The sequence below is a fragment of the Pleurodeles waltl genome, chromosome 7 (assembly GCF_031143425.1).
Source record: "Pleurodeles waltl isolate 20211129_DDA chromosome 7, aPleWal1.hap1.20221129, whole genome shotgun sequence".
NCBI lineage: Eukaryota > Metazoa > Chordata > Amphibia > Caudata > Salamandridae > Pleurodeles > Pleurodeles waltl.
The window spans coordinates 396568680-396582835 of NC_090446.1; the positions used below are offsets into that span (position 1 = coordinate 396568680).

At 47.4% G+C, this 14156-nt stretch overlaps 1 protein-coding gene across 1 annotated transcript in view; it reads right to left on the minus strand.

Moving 5' to 3' along the window:
• The window catches only part of NFS1 (NFS1 cysteine desulfurase), a 651727-nt gene that overhangs the window by 432903 nt on the left and 204668 nt on the right, over positions 1-14156 (minus strand). Inside the window, exon 5 of the mRNA XM_069243867.1 lies at positions 6378-6530. Coding sequence (XP_069099968.1) covers positions 6378-6530 — 153 coding nt within the window. The remainder of the gene's footprint in view (positions 1-6377; positions 6531-14156) is intronic.

Genomic DNA, 14156 nt, shown 5'->3' on the forward strand with positions numbered 1-14156 from the left:
CAACAAAAAGGTTGGTAACTGTAAAGTTTAGGTCTGAAAGTCATCATCCCATAACAAGCAGGCAGACAAGTGATGTAGAGATTTCCTTGAACAGTAATTGCAATGCTTTATTATGGTACATCAAAATGGCTGTGCTTTCTGGGACACTTTAGATGAATTAGCCTATACCAATTCACTCCACTGTGCATTAGGGTGGTCACCATTATACTGCAATAAGGCTTTCATCCCAGTTTATGGGTAGCATCCATTTCCTTCTCTTCCATTCCCTCTTTTAACACAATATTAAACTACTTACATACTAATCATAGATCTACGGTTTCACATTTGACAAAGGCCAGGTTAATCACTAGAAATCTTTTGACAGACATAGAAGACCTGCCCTGAAGGACAAACAAGGGACAGTCCTGGTTCACAACTCAAATTCATGCCTAAGTTCCCCTTGCCATCACTCTCCTGGTGGGTACCATTGATCTTTGCTTAGCGCTTGCTAATCAGTGGAAAAATCACCCAGTCGTACATGACTCTAGGGTCAAGCCAGCTGGAGATAATATATAGGTTGTTCCTCCAGTCTAGGTTAATGGCATCCCTGAACAGGTGACTGAGTCTTTATATACACAGTGGCTAACCTGTGGGTGTTAGTTGTTTGAAATGGTGTACATAGAAATGCTTGGCCATCACTGGCTTGTTGACAGACCAACACATCTACACAGTAATGTTTTGTGAATGTATGTGGTGTAGCCAATGCTTTACACATGTCAGCTATAGGTATATTACCCAGAAAAGTATTTGAAGCTTTTTAAGAAAAAAATAAAAACAACAAGTGGAGTGCGCTCTAGGAGGGATAGGTAAAGTTGTTTAAGCTTTAGCATGGCACACCTTAATGCATTTAACAATCCCATGTGCAATACCAGGGTTAGAAATAGCCCTTCCTCTGTGTGGTTTTGAAAGGGAGGAGTTGTTATGTTTTTCTAATTGTTTTGGTTCTAGCTATATAATACATGAGGGCTGGTTTAACATCTAAGGTAAGTAGAGCCCTTTCTGCAAATTAATCAGGATGGGGGAAAAAGAATTAGCAGGTGGAATTGAGACACCACTTTTGGAAGAAATTTAGGATTGGCACACAGTACCACTTTATCCTATATAGTTGAAAGAAAGGATCTTTTAAAATTAAAGCCTGAAGCTCACTTACACATCCGAGTGAATTGATAGCAACTAGAAATGATACCTTCCAGGCTGAAAACTGGAGGGAGCAGGAGTGGAGGGGCTCAGATCAAGGGTCAATTAATCTTGTTAATACAATATTGAGATTCCAAGTGGGAGCTGATGGAACCCTCAGAGGAATGACTCTTAAGACCTTGTAGAAAGGCTTTAATGACAGGAATCCTGAATGGGGAAGTGTGTTGTCTGTTTTATAGATATGCAGCTACTGATGCTAGTTGTAGCCTCATAGATGAAAAAACTAAACTGAAGGTATGTAAATTAAATAAAGAGACAATATCTTGAACCATGGCTGCTAAAAGATCAATGTTTTTGGAATGAAAATGAACAAATCTTTTCCATTTAGCAGCGTAACAGGCATGAGTAGAGGGCCTGCGCGCTTCTTTAAGAATGTCCATACATGGCTGAGGTAGATTTAAGTAATCTAACTCCTAGACATCAGGAGCCAAATCGTAAGGTTGAGAGACCTTGAATCTCGGTGTCCCATTTCTCCATGGCTCTGCCTTTTTGGCAATACCTCATGGGGAACTTCTGAAAGTTCTAGCAGTGTGCTGAAGCATGGTTGTTATGCTACTGTGAGAGCCCCTAGGATAAGTGTGAGGGATGTCTGCTGAAGTTTGTAAACCACAAACCAAAGCAGTGGGAGAGGCGCAAAAGCGTAAGCAAATGTCCTGGACCAACTCATTTATAGTGTATTGCCCCTGGACCGTGGAAACCTGGAGGAGAAGTTTGGGCATTTAGACATTTCTGCAGAGGTGAAAAGGTCCATTTCTGGCAGACCCAAACACCAGAATATGTGAAGAGGACTTGGGGATGGAGTTCCCACACATGTGCTTGTTAGCGCCTCCTGCTCAGGAGAGCTACAAAGTAGTTGTCCATTCCCGGCTCCTGGGAGGAGTGGCGCTACTGGTAAATGTTCTACTGGAGAGTACACTTCTAAATGGTTTGGGCTAGATAAGCAAGATGAAGGGACCTGATGGCTCCCTGCTTTTGGATATAACGCAAAGCAGTCATGTTGTTTACCTTGATCTGGACTACCTTGCCAATCATGCGCGGAAGGAAGGCATTGAGCACCAGGAGAACTGCCAGCAACTCCAAGTGAATGGACACCCAGCCAGAGACATATCCATGTCAATGTTTCCGGGCAGTTCTCTTGCAAATAAAATCCCTATACAGTGAGGAAGGTTTCAGTTTTCATGGTTCCCTGTGGAATTCGGTCTATGAAAGGCCTTTTAAGAGATTGCTGGTCCAATGCAGAGACTGGCAAGCTTGACGGCAGACCAATATTTGATCTTCAGTTTGACCCTCCGCTTAACTCCATCAGTGCGCTCAGCATTCTTGCAACGGATGCGTGTTCAGTCTGGCATGAGGTATTATGTCTATGTATCATGCCTTCATACAGAGGAGATGCATGACTGTCCTTACTTATCTGCTGATGAGACTGAAACTGGGGAATGAGCGCCTGGAAGGACTGAATCCTGACAGCATTGGGTAAGCTATCCCCCTCTGAGTTGGGAATGGCTCCCAGGTTGGTTTTATTTAAATTAAAGGGGTTGGAAGTGGGATTTGACTGCACGGATGGTAAAGCCTAGATGATGAAGTAGCTTTGTGGTGGCCTGAGTGTGTTGGAAGCACTTTTGAGAAGTTGCACTTTTGATGAGCCAGTTGTTTAGATATGGTTTTGTCTGCATAGGTGAGCAGCTACTACTGCAAGACACTTGATGAAGGCCCTGGGGTCAATTTTGACACTGAAAGGAAGCACTGTGAATTAAAAATGCTGCAGATTTATTAGAAACCTCGGGTATTGATGATATGCTGGGTGAACAGTAATGTGGAAATTGGCGTCCTTGAAGTCGAGTGTGGCCATGAAGTCATCTTGTTGCAATAACAGGATGACATCTTGAAGAGTCACCATGTAAAAGTCTGACAGAATGTTTTCGTTTATAGGTCTGAGATTCAAGACTGGTTTCAGGGATCAGTCCCATTTTGAGAAGGAGGAAGTAGAGCGAATATATTCCAGTACTGAGATGTTGAAATGGCACTAGTACTATGGCCCATTTTTTTTTTTAGGAATGCCTGAACCTCCTCCTTGACCAACTGTTTATATTCTGGTGAGTTTGTGAGGTGGAATGTTTGGGAGGTGTAGAAGTGAGCTCCAGACAGACAATAACAATGGTGGACAATATCCAACACCCACTGGCTGGAGGTGATGTTCCTCCACGTGGGAAAGAACCCTTGTATTCAAACCCCCACCCCCAACATGCATTAAGTAGCTGCGGGGTGGTTGGCAAGTTAGGGTTTGGTGGTAGTGACAGTTTGGTGAATCCACCCTTGCCTATACCTTTTGAACTACTGCCCTTGTAGAAGCCTCTGTAATATCCCCTAGGCAAGGTGGTCTGTGCCTGGGAACATTGGCATGAGGTGTAGGTCTCAAGGGAGGTGCTTTTTTGATCCTCCATGATAACAGCGGTGGAATGAGCCGCATTGTGATGGCATCTGCAATGCTCCCATTGCTTTGGCCATCTCATTATCTTTTTATTTTTTACAGTAGAATGTTGACCTGGGTACCAGAAAGGTGTTCCCTGAAGGGAAGGGCAAAGAGATTTTTCCGAACCTCTGGTTTAAAACGAAACACTCGAAGCCAGGCATGTCTTCTGAGTAGGCCACTGGAATTTATGCCTCTAGCTGCTGTGTAAGCAGCGTTGAGGGCACAGAGAATAGTGGTACTGGAAATTAGCTTACCCTCAGAGTCAATTTGATTGACCCACTTCTTGTGCTCTTCTGGGAGATGTTGGATGATCTCCTCCACCTCATCCACCTCATCCCAGTGGGCCCTGTCATAGCGGGAGTGGAGACCAATGGAGATGGTGATCTTCCAGTTATTGACTCTGCAGCACTCTTTCTTGCGACAATCTTTTTGCTCTCCTTATCTATTGGGGTGCCTCACCAGATGTTTGAAAGTCAGCCCTCTTGCTTCCTGTGCAACTAGCAGAGAATCGGGTGGAGGTTGTTACTATCTATGTGGGGTAATTGGTGACGCTGTGTACTTTTTGTCTACTCTTGCTGTAATCACAACAGACTTAGCAGGGTCGTTGCAAATGTATGGCATGTGTTTCACATGCCTTTCAGCATCCGCAGGTATTGTGCCAAGCACTGACTGGATGAAAGTGTTGACAACAAATAATCATCCTCTAAAGACACAGTGTGTAGCTGAACTTTGTCTTTTTTTTGGGGGGGGGGATAAAGAGATTTGTATTGATTTTTGCAAAAGACAGTGAAATAATAATACATATACAAATAAAATGACACCAACGGGTGCTTGGATACAGTCAATCCCTAGTCCCAGTCAGGACTCTGTAAACAATATCTATACGCATAAGTAAAAGTTAGCAACATGAACTCAGACCCTTAATGAACTTTGTCTTAAGCGGCACATCTACCTACTTCATGCCAGTCCCACCCCTAAGGTGAACAAGCTGAAGTGGACACTACTTTTTAAATTCCTCCATCTTGTTTGGAAGGAACTAGGCCACTAGGGTTAGGGTTATGCCCACTTCCCAGCTTAAAGGGTCATAGAAAGGGTGTAGTCACTATAAAGGTGGGCAGCCCATTGGCTACAGACTGCCACTCCCTGTAGCACCCCTAAATTGAGTTTTTAGGTGGCACCCCTGAACCTTAGAACTCAGATTCTGACGACCTAGGAAACAAAGGACAAAGAAGAGTCGCACCCACAGAAGAGGAAAAGAAAAAGCTGCTTACTTAGACCAGCCCCACTAGCCTGCCTTCTGACCTCAACAGACTCTGCCCAAAAAGACAACTCGTCCTGCAGCTGAGCCTCCCCGAAACCCAAGACTCCTGTCTTCCAAAAAAGTGCAAAGCTCCCATCAACAGTGGCTCTGCTTTGCAACAAAGTCAAGAAAGGACTTTGCAGTCTCTGAAACAGTAAAGACCAAACACCCTAGGTAACCTCTGCACCAGACTTCAACGACCCGAAGTGAAGCCAACAAGGTTTCCACAGCTGTCCAGAGCCCGAGTTCAGTGTGGTATTAGCCATCTTGTGCTCCCCAAAGTCACCTGCAGCCCCTGCACCCAGGGCCCCCCCCCTCCCGCAGCCTTGTCGTGAGAGAAATCCCCCACACACCACCAGGAACCACTGCACCATTCGCCCCTGACCCCATCTGAGGTGGCTCACTGGTGCCAATGACACCTTCAGGCTATGCTCAGCTCAAGTCCACCCTGGGTTCGCAGACGATGCCTGCAGCCTCAACACGAAGACCAACCCCACTCCCCACCCCCACAGCGAATGCCCTGGACAAAAAAAACTAACACTTAAGGATACCCCTGCATCTGTCACCCCTGGGCACTGGAGAAAAGGACCAAAAGGTCCACCGATGTCCCAAGCACCCAAAGTCTACAACCAACCTGTTTGTTGTCCTCAACTGGCTTCCTAGCCAGAGCCTGCAGTCTGGCTTCACAAGGACCAAACTCCCATAGAACACCATACTGCACCCGGCGGCCCCAGTGCTGCCGGGAGTGACCTGCTGGTGCGGTTCTGATCAGTGCCCAGTCCTTACCTTAACTCCCTGAGATTGGCCTCGTAAGTCGTTAAGCCTGTGTGCTGAACATTGTTTTCTGCAATAGGTTAACATTGCATAACTCTGATAATTGCACTAAGCTTTGATTTTTTTAAACCGAAAAGCGCTTATGCTTGAAAAAGTACTTACCCGATTACGAAGTTCCTGGGTTTGAAGTATATTTATAAAGAAGTGTTATTTTTCTAATTTGGTCTTGTATTTATTCTTTCAGCGTGTGTCTCATTTATTGCCTCTAAATAGAACAAATGCTTACCACTACCCTCTGATAAGCCTAACTGCTAGCCCACAACACCATAAAATAGTGCATTAGTCCTGTATGTTTTTGCCTCTGCAAACCAATTGGGGATCCACTGGACTCTCTGCACGGTGTACCTCTTTTTAGAGCACCATATAGAAATGGAACTCTGGTCATAAAACCATTTTAAATTGTGTAACTTTATGGAACATTGATTTGAAATGGATTGATTTTGTACACCCTGGAAACTAGTTTTTTTGTAGTAATTAAACAAATTAAGATTACTTTTTATTTCTTACGCTTATATTAATTCAAACAATGGAACTTACATTAAGGTCAAGGAGCCCATTTTTCATGACAGGCAAATATGTAATGGTAAAACCTTCTGCTTCAAGGGAACGGCAGGAGTCCAGCACACACTTGTGTTCAGTCTGAGTCGTAATTATATGCTTCTTCCGTGATTTATAAAATCTTGCAACCCCCTAGCATGAATGAAAAAGAGAAAGTAATATAGATTTGCATTACTTGCTTTGGAAAACTACTCCACGCCCGCGCAATTTGCTAGCCATCATCGAACATGCAAAAAAGAATTACAGTTCTCTGCTCAATTACACCAACAGACTTCAATATTTTGACCTCAAAGGCATTAGAGGGCCCCTGACTGTGGGAATGCAGAGAGGCAGAAGCAGGGGTAATACACCAGAAACAATAAAACAGCCAGACCATCTCTATTCTTTAGCATCGGTACAACTCATCAATATCAATACTTCAAATATCATATTGAAGCCGTCACATTAAATCACCCATTCAACTGAATGCATTTCTTTGGAAACCACTTATTGCATAAAATATATCTCTTATTTCACTATCTTGCTTATAGAATACATACCTTAAGGTTCACAAATATGTACACTCTAAGCATATTTTTTCAATACACACCCAATCAAGACCAACAGTGCATATAGGAATGTGTTACTGTAGGAAGCTGGCTCTGTATATACTATCTCAAAGTGAGAGATAATGTACACAGAGTCCAAGGGTTCCCCTTAGAGGTTGGTAGTGGCAAAATTAGATAATTCTAATGCTCTATTTTGTGGTAGTGTGGTCGAGCAGTAGGCTTATCAGAGGGTAGTGTTAAGCATTTGTTGTACACACACAGGCAATAAATGAGGAACACACAATCAAAGACTTACTCCAGGCCAATAGGTTTTTATATAGAAAAATATATTTTCTTAATTTGTTTAACCACAAGATCTGAGGTAAATACATAAAATGCAAGGTACTTCACACAGGTAAGTATAGAACTTTGATTCAAAGCAGTAGTACACACAGCTTTACTTAAAATTGCTATTTTAAAAGTGGACAGTGCAAAAATCAACAGTTCTTGGGGAGGTAAGTTTTGGTTAAGTTTCTCAGGTAACTAAAGCACTTAAACATTCAGGCTCCTAGGCATAGGCAACCCACCGTTGGGGGTTCAAGGCAACCCCAAAGTCACCGCACCAGCAACAAAGGGCTGGTCAGGTGCAGAGGTCAAAGAGGAGCCCAAAACACATAGGCGCCTTTGAAGAACAGGGTTGCTCCGGTCCTAGTCTGCTTACAGGTAAGTACCTGCGTCCTCGGGGAGCAGCCCAGGGGGGTTTTGTGAAGCACTGTGGGGGACACCAACAGGCACACACAACACACCCTCAGCGGCACAGGGGCGCACGGGTGCAGTGTGCCAAGTAGGAGTCGGGTTTGCTATTGAAAGCAATGGAGGGACTCGGGGGTCACTTAGGTGATGCAGTCAGGGCATAGGGGGGCTTCTCGGGCCAGCCACCAATTGGGCTAGGAAGAGGGCCACCTGCTAGTCACTCCTGCACTGGAAGGTGGTTCCTGTCGGCCCTGGGGGCTGCGGGGGCAGTGCTTGGTCCAGGCGTCGGGTTCCTTGTTACCAGGCAGTCGTGGTCAGGGCGAGCCTCTGGATCCTCTCTGCAGGCGTCGCTGTGGGGGTGGCGGGGTTTGGGGGATCGACTCAGGACGTCGTAGTCACCTGGGAGTCCTCTCTGCAGTGTTTGTTCTCTGGAGCTCGAGCTGGGGGCATCAGGTGCACAGTAAGAAGTCTCATGCTCCCGGCAGGAAGAGAGTTCTTTAGAAGTTGCTAAAAAGTTGCAAATTTGTTGCTGTATTTGAACAGTGCCGCTGTTCTCAGAGTTTCTTGGTCCTTCGGGTTCAGGGCAGTCCTCTGAGTCCTCAGAAGTCGCTGGTCCCTGTTGGATGTGTCGCTGTGCAGGTTCTTTGAGTATTTCGACAGGCTGGTAGGGCTGGGGTCAAATCAGTGGTCTCTGCAGGCTTTCAGGTCAGTAGTCCTTGTTGTAGGTTGCAGGAATCGGATATCCTGGGTTCAGGGTCGCCCCTAAATACTCAATTTAGGGGTGTGTTTAGGTCAGGGTGGCAGCAACCAATGGCTACTGTCCTGGAGGGTGGCTGTAAGGAAATGCCTCCTTGGCATGGTTACCCCCTAACTTTTTGCCTTTGCTGATGCTAAGTTATGATTTGAAAGTTTGCGGAGGCCTGCTAACCAGGCCCCAGCACCAGTGTTCTTTCCCTAACCTGTACTTTTGTCTCCACAATTGGCACAACCTTGGCACTCAGGTAAGTCCCTTGTAACTGGTAGCGCTGGTACCAAGGGCCCTGATGCCAGGGAAGGTCTATAAGGGCTGCAGCATGTCTTATGCCACCCTGGCGACCCCTCACTCAGCACATACACATTGCCTCTCAGCTTGTGTGTGCTGGTGGAGAGAAAATGACTATGTCGACATGGCACTCCCCTTAGAGTGCCATGCCAACCTCACACTGCCTGTGTCATAGGTAAGTCACCCCTCTAGCAGGCCTTATAGCCCTAAGGCAGGGTGCACTATACCACAGGTGAGGGCATATGTGCATGAGCACTATGCCCCTACAGTGGCTAAGCAAAACCATAGACATTGTAAGTGCAGGGTAGCCATAAGAGTATATGGTCTGACAGACTCCCAAACACGAACTCCACAGTTCCATAAAGGCTACACTGAAAACTGGGAAGTTTGGTATCAAACATCTCAGCACAATAAATGCACACTGATGCCAATGTAAAATTTATTGTAAAATACAACCAGAGGGCATCTTAGAGATGCCCCTGAAAACATACCCGACTTCCAGTGTAGGCTGACCAGTTTCTGCCAGCCTGCCACACACCAGACATGTTGCTGGCCACATGGGGAGAGTGCCTTTGTCACTCTGTGGCCAGGAACAAAGCCTGCACTGGGTGGAGGTGCTTCTCACCTCCCCCTGCAGGAACTGTAACACCTGGCGGTGAGCCTCAAAGGCTCACCCCTTTTGTTACAGCGCCCCAGGGCATCCCAGCTAGTGGAGATGCCCGCCCCTCCGGCCACTGCCCCCACTTTTGGCGGCAAGGTTAGAGGAGATAATGAGAAAAACAAGGAGTCACCCACCAGTCAGGACAGCCCCTAAGGTGTCCTGAGCTGAGGTGACCTCTGCCTTGAGAAATCCTCCATCTTGAGTTTGGAGGATTCCCTCAATAGAATTAGGGATGGGCCCCCCTCTCCACAGGGAGGAGGCACAAAGAGGGTGTATCCACCCTCAAGGACAGTAGCCATTGGCTACTGCCCTCCCAGACCTAAACACACCCCTAAAGTTAGTATTTAGGGGCACCCCAGAACCTAGGAAGCTAGATTCCTACAACCTTAACCAGAAGAAGGACTGCTGACCTGAAGCCCTGCAGAGAAGACTGAGACGACAACTGCTTTGGCCCCAGCCCTACCGGCCTGTCTCCCAACTTCGAAGAAAACTGCAACAGCGACGTATCCAACAGGGACCAGCGACCTCTGAAGCCTCAGAGGACTGCCCTGCACACAAGGACCAAGAAACTCCTGTGAACAGCGGCTCTGTTAAAAAACCTGCAACTTCTTTGCAACAAAGAAGCAACTTTAAAGACTTCACGTTTCCTGCCTGAAGCGTGAGACTTTCCATTCTGCACCCAACGCCCCCGGCTCGGCCTGCAGAAAACCAACACCTCAGGGAGGACTCCCTGGCGACTGCAAGCCCGTGAGTAACCAGAGATGACCCCCCCCCCCCCCTGAGCCCCCACAGCGATGCCTGCAGAAAGAATCCAGAGGCTCCCCCTGACCTGCGACTGCCTGTAACAAGAGACCCGACTACTGGAATCAACACTGCACCCGCAGCCCCCAGGACCCGAACTCCAGTGCAGGAGCGACCCCCAGGCGACCCTCTACCTAGCCTAGGTGGTGGCTACACCGAGGAGCCCCCCCACCCTGTGCCTGACTGCATCGTTGAAGTGACCCCCGGGTCCCTCCATTACTTTCTATCTAAAACCAGACGCCTGTTTGCACACTGCACCCGACCTCCGCTGTGCCACTGAGGGTGTACTTTGTGCCTTCTTGTGTCCCCCCCCAGTGTCATACAAAACCCCCCTGGTCTCAACCCCCCCCTCCTCCCCATCCTCCTCCTCCTCCTCCTCCTCCTCCTCCTCCTCCTCCACCACCCCCCTCTCCCCCCCCGAGGACGTGGGTACTTACCTGTTGGCAGACTGGAACCGGGGCACCCCTGTTCACCATTGAAGCCTATGTGTTTTGGGCACCTCTTTGACCTGTGCACCTGACTGGCCCTGAGCTGCTGGTGTGGTAACTTTGGGGTTGCCTTAAACCCCCAACGGTGGGCTACGTTGGCCCCAACTTTGAGACTTGTAAGTGTCTTACTTACCTGCAAACCTAACCTTTACTTACCTCCCCCAGGATCTGTTGATTTTTGCATAAAGTGTCCACTTTGTAAAAATGGCAATAAGCTATTTTCAAAGACTGTATATGATATTGCTTTTATTCAAAGTTCCAAAAGTATCTAAGTGAAGTACCTTACATTTAAAGTATTACTTGTAAATCTTGAACCTGTGGTTCTTAAAATAAACTAAGAAAATATATTTTTCTATATAAAAACCTATTGGCCTGGAGTAAGTCTTTGAGTGTGTGTTCCTCATTTATTGCCTGTGTGTGTACAACAAATGCTTAACACTACCCTCTGATAAGCCTACTGCTCGACCACACTACCACAAAATAGAGCATTAGATTTATCTCTTTTTGCCATTATCTTACCTCTAAGGGGAACCCTTGGACTCTGTGCACACTATTTTTTACTTTGAAATAGTATATACAGAGCCAACTTCCTACAGCTTGCATATGCTGTAAGGGAACTCAAGGCCAGCACCAGATTAATGCCTCCATAAAATCCAATGCATTGTCACTGCTAAACAAGTCCACAATGGAAATTATACAAAAGTAAGTTCAGTTTCTTCTGGTGTCACTAACATCATTCTGTACGTGGTGTCTTGGTTGAAGGTTAGCTACTACTAATACGTAATCCACAAAGCCAAGAGGGGTGGGGTCCAGATCTACACAATTGTCATAATGGCTACAGGGCATGGGAAACTCTGGCCAGTAACTACTTGGCAGGGATTCAAGAAACTTAGGTTACACTTGAACAGGCAGCATCATAGGATCCTTTTTACAGTGAGTGAAACAAATAATGTTTTTGATTTTCTTCCTGAATGAAAAAGGTTTCTACTAGCAAGAATAAAACACAAAGGTAACACTAAGCTATTAACCATTGTAGGAAGTTGGCTCTGTATATACTATCTCAAAGTAAGATAGTGTGCCCAGAGTCCAAGGGTTCCCCTTAGAGGTAAGATAGTGGCAAAATTAGATAATTCCAATGCTCTATTTTGTGCTAGTGTGGTCGAGCAGTAGGCTTATCAGAGGGTAGTGTTAAGCATTTGTTGTAAACACACAGGCAATAAATAGGGAACACACACTCAAAGACTTACTCCAGGCCAATAGGTTTTATATAGAAAAATATATTTTCTTTATTTATTTTTACAACCACAACTTCAAGATTGGAAGTAAATACATAAAATGCAAGGTATTCCACATAGATAAGTTAGGAACTTTGAATTAGAGCAATAACATGTACATTTTTTCTGAAAATGGCAATAAGCCTCCCTCCCTCCTCCCTTCTTAATGGCGGTCGCTGCACGTCGAGGGTGAGTGACCTCTGACCTGCCTTTGGTCAGGAGCTCACTCCCCCACAATCGCAGCACCACCTAGCTGTGTCCGTGTCCCACACCCCTGCTCACGCTGCTGCTCGCGTGTTCGAGGCCCTCCTCCACCCGCAGGCACCCGCCTACGTCTCATACCTGGTGCCTAGTGGGCTTCTGGTAAGCGTCGCTAGACTTGTGCATTTGTGCCTTAATGTAATTGTGCTTTGTTTCATTGCCTTGATTTATTGTGCTGTTTTTCCATTGTTTTTTTTTTATTTTGTGCCTTTTTCTGCTTTTGTGCCTTGTTTTCACCCCTTGTGCGCTCCCCGTGCCAGCTCTCTCTGAGCTGCTGTCCGATTCCCTGCAGCTGTGTCCCTGCGTCCCCGCCCCCCTTGTGCCCCCATTCGCTTCTCCCTCCCGCTGCTCCTCGGTCACTCCTTTATGGCGGTCGCTGCATCCGTCTGCGCCTGGACCGCGACCAGCGCCCCCCCAAGTCAGCAGGACCCCCGCACCTCCAGACACTGCTACACGGACAGCGACCTCAACGCCCTCAATCCTGGCCACAACACAGCATGCTTTCAGTCCTCACCGAGGAGCACCAATGGTCCCTTCTCCTGCTGCACCTGCAGATTCACCTGTGACAGAACAACAAAGCCTCCCAAGGCTGGAACCAACCATCTCCACTGCATACTCCTCAACACCCGCTCGGCACGCAAGCACACCATCGCACTCTGGGACCTGCTCGACACCACAGCCCCAGTTGTAGCCTTCCTGCCCGAAACCTGGTGGAACGAATCTTCGGTGCCTGACATAGTCATAGCCATCCCAGTCGGCTACAAGATCACCCGAAGAGATCGCACCAACGGCATTGCCATCGCCCACAAATCCACCCTCAAAGTCTACACCCACACGGACGACACCCTCAAGACAGCCGAGCACCTACACTTCCAGATCAACACCGACCCCAACACCACCCTTAGAGGAACACTCATCTACATGCCCCCGTGGCCACAAGCACCTTTCAACGACTCCATCGCCGACCTCGCCAGCACCCACCTCCACGGTCTACATCCTCCTCGGAGACCTCAACTTCCACCTAGAGAACAACGACCCCAACTCCACCACATTGATCGCCAACCTCGGACTAAGACAACTCGTCACCACACCCACCCACATTCTTGATTCCATCTTCTCCACAAACACCCACATCACCTTCAACCGCACCACCGAACTCCACTGGACCACCCACCACTGCATCCACTTCACCTTCAAGAAACAAACCAAGCACCACCACACCCAACAACCACCCCACCGCTGCTGGAGCAAAGTTACTGAAGACCAACTAACCAGCACCCTCGCCCAGAACCCACCTACCGATCCAGACACCGCCGCTCTCAACCTCAGACAGTGGATCACCAACTGTGCCAACTTCCTAGCACCACTCAAGAATCCCCCCAACAACCAAGCCTGCAAAAAAGCCACCTGGTTCACCGACGAGCTCCAAGCTTCCAAGCGCGACTGCCAGAAACTAAAAAATAAATGGCACCACGAACGCACACCTGACAACCACACAGCCCTCAAGTACGTCACCCGCAGGTACCACCAACTCAGACTAACCAAGAGGTCCTCCTTCAAAGATGGCCTGGATAACAACGCACACGACAGCAAAGAGCTCTTCAACATCGTGAAAGAACTCTCCAAACCCCGCGCCAACAACATCCCACCATCCCAAGAACTCTGCGACTCACTGTCCACCTTCTTCCTCCAGAAGATCACCGACATCCACAACAGCTTCTACACCACGACCATGCCAGACCCCATCCCCGCAAGCACCACCCGCACCAACCGCCTGACATCCTGGACCAACGTCACAGAGACACTCAAGATCATGAACTCCATCCACTCAGGATCACCGTCTTACCCATGCCCACACCACGTGTACAACAAAGCCGACGCAATCATCACCCCTCAACTACGGAAGGTCATCAACATCTCCTTTGAAACAGCAACATTCCTGAAATGCTGG